The 8895-nt window shown below is 36.6% G+C and overlaps 3 protein-coding genes across 3 annotated transcripts; 1 reads left to right on the plus strand and 2 right to left on the minus strand.

Moving 5' to 3' along the window:
- Window positions 1-294: 294 nt before the first annotated feature.
- PCOAH_00006490 (ATP dependent RNA helicase) lies at window positions 295-4091 on the minus strand (the record flags this gene model as incomplete). The annotated part of the gene is made up of 7 exons (XM_020057459.1): window positions 295-397; window positions 902-1110; window positions 1198-1266; window positions 1431-1630; window positions 1798-1967; window positions 2069-2289; window positions 2451-4091. The coding sequence occupies 7 exons, from the start codon at window positions 4089-4091 to the stop codon at window positions 295-297; spliced, it is 2613 nt and encodes an 870-aa protein (XP_019913018.1).
- A 571-nt stretch (window positions 4092-4662) lies between these two features.
- On the plus strand, window positions 4663-6780 carry PCOAH_00006500 (Uncharacterized protein; the record flags this gene model as incomplete). Its single annotated transcript, XM_020057460.1, has 7 exons — window positions 4663-4769; window positions 4967-5152; window positions 5338-5777; window positions 6108-6158; window positions 6262-6358; window positions 6514-6617; window positions 6725-6780. The coding sequence occupies 7 exons, from the start codon at window positions 4663-4665 to the stop codon at window positions 6778-6780; spliced, it is 1041 nt and encodes a 346-aa protein (XP_019913075.1).
- Window positions 6781-7512: 732 nt separating this feature from the next.
- On the minus strand, window positions 7513-8484 carry PCOAH_00006510 (PfmpC; the record flags this gene model as incomplete). Its single annotated transcript, XM_020057461.1, has 1 exon — window positions 7513-8484. The coding sequence occupies one exon, from the start codon at window positions 8482-8484 to the stop codon at window positions 7513-7515; it is 972 nt and encodes a 323-aa protein (XP_019913185.1).
- Window positions 8485-8895: the final 411 nt, after the last annotated feature.

Raw genomic sequence — 8895 nt, forward strand, 5'->3', positions numbered from 1 at the left:
ACATTGTTCGAATTTAAATTGTGGAACGAACAATGTGAGCCCAAGCTATATCTACCTAGCTTGTACACATTAAAAATGTCGTGCGGGCGTAACGGCGTAAGATGCGTAAATGCGATACCGCGTAATAGCATCATATGCGTGAATTCGCAATTGCGTAAGGAATGCGATTGCGCAAATGAAAAGGGAGAGGAATAACTGCCAAAAAAAATTGTAAACGTTCACGAAAAAAGCAAAAAAAAAAATTATTTAAACTTATCCCTTTTATGTAATCCCATTTACGTCCACTGAACGGGGCTATATTTGCCTATTTATGTCTTCTATAATTTCAGCGGTTCCTTTCTTTTTATACTCGCTCATTTTTCTTCCTAACAATATAATTTTCTTCTTCTGCAATTTGCTGGAAGGGAAAAAGTAACCATGCAAAATTGAGATAAAACGACGTGCATTCACCTAAACGCCACGTAAACTGCGATACGCAAAATAAACGCATATTTAAAAATTCGCATAAAAGAGCGCTGCACATTTGTAGGGATATGGGGGAGAAATTACATGACGAACATTCGCATTTCTTTTAAAAAAAAAGAAAAAAAAAAAATGAGTACAACAAATCAGCCATACATTTAAATATGATTTAAATGTGTATATAGAAAAAAATACATTTTCGATTTGATCAACTGGTATAGCTGCAAATATGTCAGGGCAAAAATGTCACCCTCTTTCCGGATAGGAGAGTCATTTACACAAACGCTTATTCATTCACGTGCATATGCCCTTCCAAACGACAACGGAAGATTGTAGAAAATGTGAAGTCACGGCCGTCCTCTCAAAAAGTTTAGTTAATTTATACACGAAATGGAATGACAAATGGCTAAACATTTTTTATGTAATTATAAATGCATACTATTTTATCCATGGGACTTTTCTGTTCTTCCTTATGATGGTTTTTTTTTCGCGAATCAATGGGGGTAATTCTATTACAGTGTCAATTTGTACACCCTTGTTCTTATATTCCGAGTTGGAGCTATTGAACAAGCTTATAATTTTATTAACGTGCGTGCTAGAAATGTCTGCAATGTAGCCCTCATCACATTTTGCCACATCTCCGAGAACCTGAAAGGAGGAATTAGGCCAAAAAATGAAGTCTTCCTGATATTTCTTTTTTTTTTTTTTTTACTTTTTCCATTTATGCGTTCTTACATTGGACATATTTTTGTTTCCCGTGGTGACTTTCATCAAGTTAACAATATCGTCCTTATTTTTTATTGCCTGCTCAGAAGGGTAAATCGGATGGGGCACTTTCAAACTACTCTTCCTTAAGCGAGTTTAAAGGTGTGCACCAATGCATATTAACCTATGCATTAACAGGTTACTCCCCATTTGGGACGCATCATGAGCGATTCTGACGCTCTTCCCCTTTTGCAACTTTTTACCTCAAAAAAGGGGTCCTTTATCAAAACAGCAACGTAGTTCTTCTTTCCAGATAGCAGAGAAACAGTGTGTCCCTTTTTGTCATGCTTTAGCAAAACGGAAAGTATCTGCGCGATGATTTTTGTACCATGCGTTTTTAGTAGCTCCTTTGATCTATCATTAAGAAATTCGTATTCCTCCGGGGTGATCTTCATTATGCTTTCTAAAGGGGAAAGGAAAGCGGAAAGGAAAGCCACATGTACGCCTCAATATTTTTATTAGCATGTGTATAATACAATTCCTCACGCCAGCATAAACTAAGCATCTCTCTTTTTGGGAATTTCCCCATTTGGTAATCCTCCACGGTTGGTCGTATTCGCCCCTGTGTACCTGTCAAACTGTCCATTGAAAATCTGTAGACTTCATCTACATGGGGGCATAAAATAACTTGAAAATTATTCTTAGTATACTTCATTATCTTGTCCAGATTTTTATATTCATATTTATGGTACATCGTTAGGCAGACTCCCTTTTCCTTCGCTCTTCCTGTACGACCCGATCTGCAAAAGTGGGGAATTAATTCCTCAATAAATGTTAATAAACGAGTGGAAGGTAGAGTTTTCTCTTTCTCGCTCCCCATGTGCAACTCTCCGTGTCTCACCTATGTATGTAATCATTTGGGGACGTGGGGGGCGAATAATTCAGAATGAAAATAACGTTGTCTATGTCCAGCCCCCTGCTCACTATATCCGTCGTGATGAGGATAGGCTTCTTCCCCAATTTGAAGAGGTTTATATTTTCGTTTTTCTGCAAGGTTAGCAATTCCGAGTGCATAATAACCGAGTGGGGCTTCAGGAAGGAGTTCTCCTGCAACTTCTCAACCTTCAAAGGGGGGTTGTGAAAATTAAACGAATTTCTACCCCTCGTTGAAAAAGTTTGGAAAGCCCGTGGGCAACAGCAGTGTGAACACACCAAATCGCAGATCCCATAACGCTGAAGACACATCACAGTTGGCGTTCGCGTTCCCCTTTACGCATAGTTACCTCTTCCTTCGAGTTGGCAAAAATTATGCACTTGCTTATTTTATCCTCCTTGTGCCTCTCCTCAAGGGGGTTCGTGCCCATGTAATCCCGGATCAACTTGTCACCGTCGCATTCGTCATATTTGTCAGACAACTGGTGGATCCCTCTCCCCCCTGACACATGTTTTCTCTTTAAAAAAAAAAACTCATTTAAAAAATAGGATACATACTTATACTTGGAGGGGGTATTTATTTTGCATATAAAGTGGGCGATGTTCAAATTGCACAGGCTGGAAGTTTTGTTCTCTCTGCTCAGCAACTGAATTATATGTTGCGAATTTTTTAACACACTCGCTCTTTCTTCATCCACTTTATTTTGAATAACTTCTTTAACCCCATTAATAAAATCAAAAAAAACAAAACCGCATAAATGCTCGTTAATTTTTTTCCTAATTAGTTCATTCATATTTGCTGTGAATAAATATATTTGATAATTTTCACGATTAAATTTTTCCCCATTAGTATTGTTCCTTTTTGCGGTCACCTCATCATCCACGCCGTTCAGTAAATCCCTTTTGAATAAAAAATTGAAAATCAACTTTCTACTTTCGACTATATAATCAAACTCATCCACAACGATGGTGTGTACACAATTTAAAATATTGTTCATGACGTTCTTTTCATTTTTCTTTATATTCTTATAATTCTTTATGTAAAACTCTAATTTATTTGGCGTGGTCAGGTAAAAATGGATGCCATAATTTTCTCTAAACAAATCATTACTCTGTTCATTCAACTTGTGAGAAAGTTCTTCCTTCCCAATTACGTCTTGCTTTATTTTTTTCACACGATCAGACGGATCATGCTCATCGAACAAAATGCACACATTTAAATTCGGGTAAATGGACAAAATGTAAATATATAACTGTTTGCACAGATAAATATTCTGCGTCAAAATTAATATCTTCCTGTTACAATCGAATTTTTCATTTATCAATTTTTGTATTAACGGTAACAAGTAGCTCAGCGTTTTCCCCGTTCCTGTCTTGTTGTAGACAAGTACATGCTTGCAATTGTTTGCAAAAATTTCGTTAAAAATTATGTATTGATACATGTAGAGCTTATCTATTTTGAGCATCACCTTTAAGTTATTCACAATTTCTTCATCGATGTTTAGCAAATTCAGATCGATGTATTCATGTCTGTTTAAAATTCTGTTCTGTCCACTCTGCGGGGTACCTCCATTTGTGACATTCTCATTTGGGATCGTTTCTTCCCATTTGCAGTTAGCACTTTTTTCTCCGTTTGGAAAATTTTCCTCATGCGCACAACTATCCGAAGTATTTTCTTCATACACCTTTTGATAAATTTTGTTGCTATACGAAATGCTACTTTTCCCTATTCCATGTTCTTTTTTTCCTTCAAAAAAATGGCTGCTTAAATTATTCCTGTTGTGAAAAAATCTGCACTCCCCTTTTTCATTTTTTCGAACCAAAAAATAGTAATCATAATTAACCAATTTTACTGTTGTAGAAATGGTTCTTCTGATCGAAATAGCATTAAGGGCAACTCGAGGGATATCACTTTTAAGCAACATTCTTTTCTTAATCGGGTTAAAAACACCACGATCGGTTATTTTTCCTGCACATAAATACAGCACCATTTCTTGATCATCTCGAATCTCTTTTGTGGGAAAAAACTCTCTAAAATTGAAGCATCATTCCCATCAACATGTGTGGCATATTTTGCTTCGAATGTTCAGCTTATTCTTGTTCTTCTTCCCCATGTTTTTCGCATATACCTTTTTGGATTAATATCACATTGCAGGCCATTCTTTCCTTCTGATTTTTGCCTTCATGAGATTACTCTAAAACAGTTACAAGAAAACGCTTCATATATATCTCACTTTATAAAAAAAAGAAAACGCATGGCGAATTTTTCTACTGTCCTTTCCTCTTTCAAAATGCAACCGGAAAGGAAAACTTTTTCGCGCTTTTTTTTTTTTTTTTGCTTTTTCTTTAAGTATAATCTTCATGAAGAGGAAAAAAAAAAATTGTTCACAAACACCACTATAAAGCAGAACAACTGCAAAAGCAACATTCTTGTTTTATTTCCTCATCTTTCCTGTTACATATTTTCACAAAATTGCGAAATACACAAAAGAACGTTTTCGTTTAATCCCTTTTTGCGCCAACTTTTCCCCACAGTTGAACACACAAAAATATAATGCGAAGATGTGTGTACGAGTATACTACAATATCGACATAAATGATTTGAAAAGAAAGTACAACTGCAAGCAAATTCTGAACGATGAAAAATTAAAGAGAGGAATGATAAATAAGTAAAAAAGAAAAAAATTGCGCTCAAGGAGCTGCATATATAGAACATATAAAACGTGCATACGCGTACACCTATAACATCTATACGCAGCGCATAAATAAAGATTCAACCATTCCATGTAACTGCATCAAATGTGCTGCACGCAATATGACATGACGTGATGTGCCGTATTCCGCACAAACTTAAACACATCTTTAGGAAAAATTACATGCCCATTATCTACGAGACCGCTGAAAATGGAAAGGAAAACAAAACACCACAAAAAATCAAACTAATTCAAGTTTGCTTGTGGGGACTAAAACCATACAACTACGGAAAATTCGACAAGGAAGTTCTTCTAATTAACGCGAGAGTGGAGAGTCTACAATGGAAGAAGTCGTTCAAGTCGGTTTGCTTCCCGAGGGGCCAATCTCTACGCCTGCACATGTGAACCGCGGCAAAAAGATAAATAAATATATGGACACATGGGTATATTTATATATGTGTACATGAGTGCATGCCTGCTGGCACACATTGTGCACCTTTCCAAGCCATCACCAACCGTGCCGCTTTTTTCCCACATCCTGTAGCGTGCTAATCAATAAGAATCGATGCGCCATTGTGGTTAACGGCTACTTCGAATGGATGGAGAACAGGGGCTCTTCAAAAAAAACCCCATATTTTCTATTTTTTGGAAAGGATGAAAATTCTTCTGAAGAAGTAACTGAAGGAAAACTCGAAAAGAATTTTAAAGAATTAGCTGTGGAAAAGACGGAAGAAAAGAGCGAAGAAAAAGTTATCCCCAGAATAAAGGAAGAGGGAGAGACCACTAGTATTAAGGTAAAGAAAGAAATAGAGTTGGACGAAAAGAATAAGGGCGAGATTAAGAAGGAAGAGGAAGAAGAATCTACTATAGCAGATAGGGGCGCTCTAAAAAGAAAAATAGAAGGAGAGGAAAAGAGTGAGAAGAAAAAAATCAAAACAGAGTTACCCAGCGAAGGTAATTTTAAAAGAGCAAATAATTCTAATAGTAGAATAATGACAACTGTCAATTATATCATTATTGTGGCAATATAAATGCATTTCTTGATCTTGTTGCACCTCTGTTCATTTTTCATCACCCATAAGTGTTGAATGCTAATCAGAAAAGGCCTTCCCTTTTTAACGTAAGAGTAGAAAGGAAAACAGGAAAACAGGAAATTTGAAGAGGACATCGCGCATATATACATACATATATTTTATTTTCCTTCCCCCTATTTCTGCCATATATATATTTTTTTTTTCCTTTTCCCCCTTTTCAGAATTATGAAAAAATCGAATGTCCCATTTTTTTTTTGGGTTTAACATTACCCCACTGTAGCAGATCTGGAGGAAGATGACCAAGAGGAGAAGTCCCATGTGATAATTGCAGGTTAGGTAGCAGTAATGCGTTTTTCAAGGGAATCCCTAAAACAGCCCCACGCGCAGCAAAGCGGTACATATTGAGTGCACCATTCGTGTTCTGTTTTTCCCAGGCCTTTACAGCATCTCCAATAAGGACAAGAACGATTGCAGATACACCATAATCACAACCGCTAGCGAGAATTCCGCTGTTAGAGACATCCACGACAGGTTCCACATACATGTGCACACATGCTACTGCTTACACTTTTGGGGGGGATAGCATTTTAGACATTTTCCCTTTACCCCCTTTTTTTTATTTTACCTCCTTAAAAATGTTCGATAACGCATACGTTTCATCCCCTTCATTTAAATCACACAAATAGATGCCCCCTTTTGCTAAGTGAAAACACTCTAAGTTTGTGGTTGGACGTGGAAAAAAAGTATGAAGACATTATAGAAAGTGTCAAGCAGGAGCACCAAGTTGTTTGTAAGCTAAAGAATATGAAAAGGCAATGAAAAGTGCATATATACACCTTTTATTCACGTAAAAAAAAAAAAAAAAAAAAAATTCATCTTTTTTTTTTTCCTCTTCAGCGAACAACTTGAAGTTTAGGGAAGTTAAGAGCTGGACTGATTATGCAAGCAAATAGAAAAGGGCCAAGAATGTCACTAAGGTAGCCATTGCAAAGCAGGCAAAGAAATAAAAGAGTGCTTCTTTTTTTTTTCTTCCTTTTTGCGTTGATTTCACCTGAAAATTTATAAATTATCCGTATTAACCGTATGATGTCAATTTGCATAATATTTACCTTACACGTGTAATCGCACATTAATGCATACACCCCTGATACCTGTGTGCGTGCGAATTTACATTTTTATGTGAACCATTCTGGCGATAGAGGAGTTAAGTGGTTCGCTTATCTGTACCATAAGTTTTCCCCCTTTTTTCGTCCCCTACTGCCTGGGCAAAGGGACTGTACACAATTTTCCGATTATTATCGATATGATTATTTTTTTTTTTACTATCATTATCGTTGCTACTGTTTCGAATGTTGAATTGTTTTTTTTTTTTTTCACAAAATCACGAAACAGACAAAAAATAATAAAGAAACTTGAAAAATATGTACCATAAACAGGTGTACATTTTTTTTATGGGTTAACAGTGTGCACAGATTTTAGTTCATGCACCTCCAAATGCACTTTCAAAATGTGCGCAAAGCAAAGAACAAAATGGGAAGGCGATTTTATGAATTTATTGTCATATGTTTATACCATATTGGTTTTCTTCTTAAGTAGACCTCCTCTTTAGTTGCTGTCTTTTAAGTATGCTTAAGCGTGGGCATACGTTTTCCCCCCTCTTATTCCTTCCCGTTTTGTACCGGAAATTATTTCTTCCCGGATGAGCCACTGCCCGAGGTACCCAAACCCATGACCGCCTTGAAGGTGTCATAAATCCACCACTGCAAACCGGTCAATGTTCCTATCATTAAAACTCTCGTACATATTCCCTTGGTAAATAAATTTACCATACCCATTTCTTTCGTTATGGCTGATAACTTCTTCCCCTTATTTTCTACTTTGCCTAACTGGGATATCATATTGTCTGCTGGGTGAGAAACCAAGGCGCAAATAATTCCCGACAAATAACCAGATGCGAAGGTGATGCCCAATTGAGTAGACTTCGTATAGGAATCCTTCGGGTTGGTAAAAACCTTGTCATACATTAACTGTACAATTTTTTCAAAGAAATAAAATTTCGCCATCGTATAAGGTATCTGACGACACCACAAGGGTGTAACACTACCAAAGGGGAACTTGGTCTCCTTCTTATTTGCTAACATGAAGGACATAGATTCAGACAACTTCGTGGGAAATGTATTTGCCTTACTCGTTTGCATTTTCACTTTAATCATTTCGAATGGGCATAGGAAAATATCCGCTACAAATTCTGCTGATGCGGATGCCAGGAGCCATGTTACACCTTTGTACTTGTAAGAATATTCCTCCCCCAAATAATTTGAATAAACGTCCTTGAAAATTTCATAAAAGCCAAATTTGCATAACCCTTGAAGGGAGTATCCTATTAATGTTGGAGACCATCCTAATGATAAGCTTCTGACCTTTTCCTCCTTGATTATTTTATGTACACTCTGGAAGAGGTTTTTATATATTTTAGGATACGATTGAATTCTACATTTTGTTACATCCAATGGTGTTATTACTGTATGTGTTAACCCACAAGACAGGACCCCCCCGAACATACACTTACTGTAATACGTCAAATTATGTTCATGCAAATGTTTTATTCTGGTTACTGGACTACTGATTCGGGAGTCCCACTTTTCTGTTTCCGTCATTATTTCGCAACTGTCAACGGGGGATGGGAGGAGAAATTTACAAAACCAGGAGAAGCAACGTACTTCCCTTACAGATTAATTATCCTTCGGTGGCACAAAATCGGGGAACCGGTTTTACGGGGAAATATGCTCGCACGATTACTTCCTTAGAAGTTATTTGGTCAAAAATGGCAAATACTTATATGTACGCACATGCGCATTTCCTCATGTATCACTGCTCTGGTGAGATATTCTCAAAGAACGAATAATTTTTACGAACACGAAATGACACATTACATGAATTTGTGTTCCTTTTCAAACTTAAAATATCTCAGTACAGGTTGCTTTGACGTTCAAATTTCCTTTTTAAAAAAATTATGGCACTTTTTAGGAGTTTTTTTTTTTTTTTTACCCTAATTTGTATGTACTTTA

This window comes from Plasmodium coatneyi, chromosome 4 (genome assembly GCF_001680005.1).
Source record: "Plasmodium coatneyi strain Hackeri chromosome 4, complete sequence".
In the NCBI taxonomy this organism is placed as follows: Eukaryota; Apicomplexa; class Aconoidasida; order Haemosporida; family Plasmodiidae; genus Plasmodium; species Plasmodium coatneyi.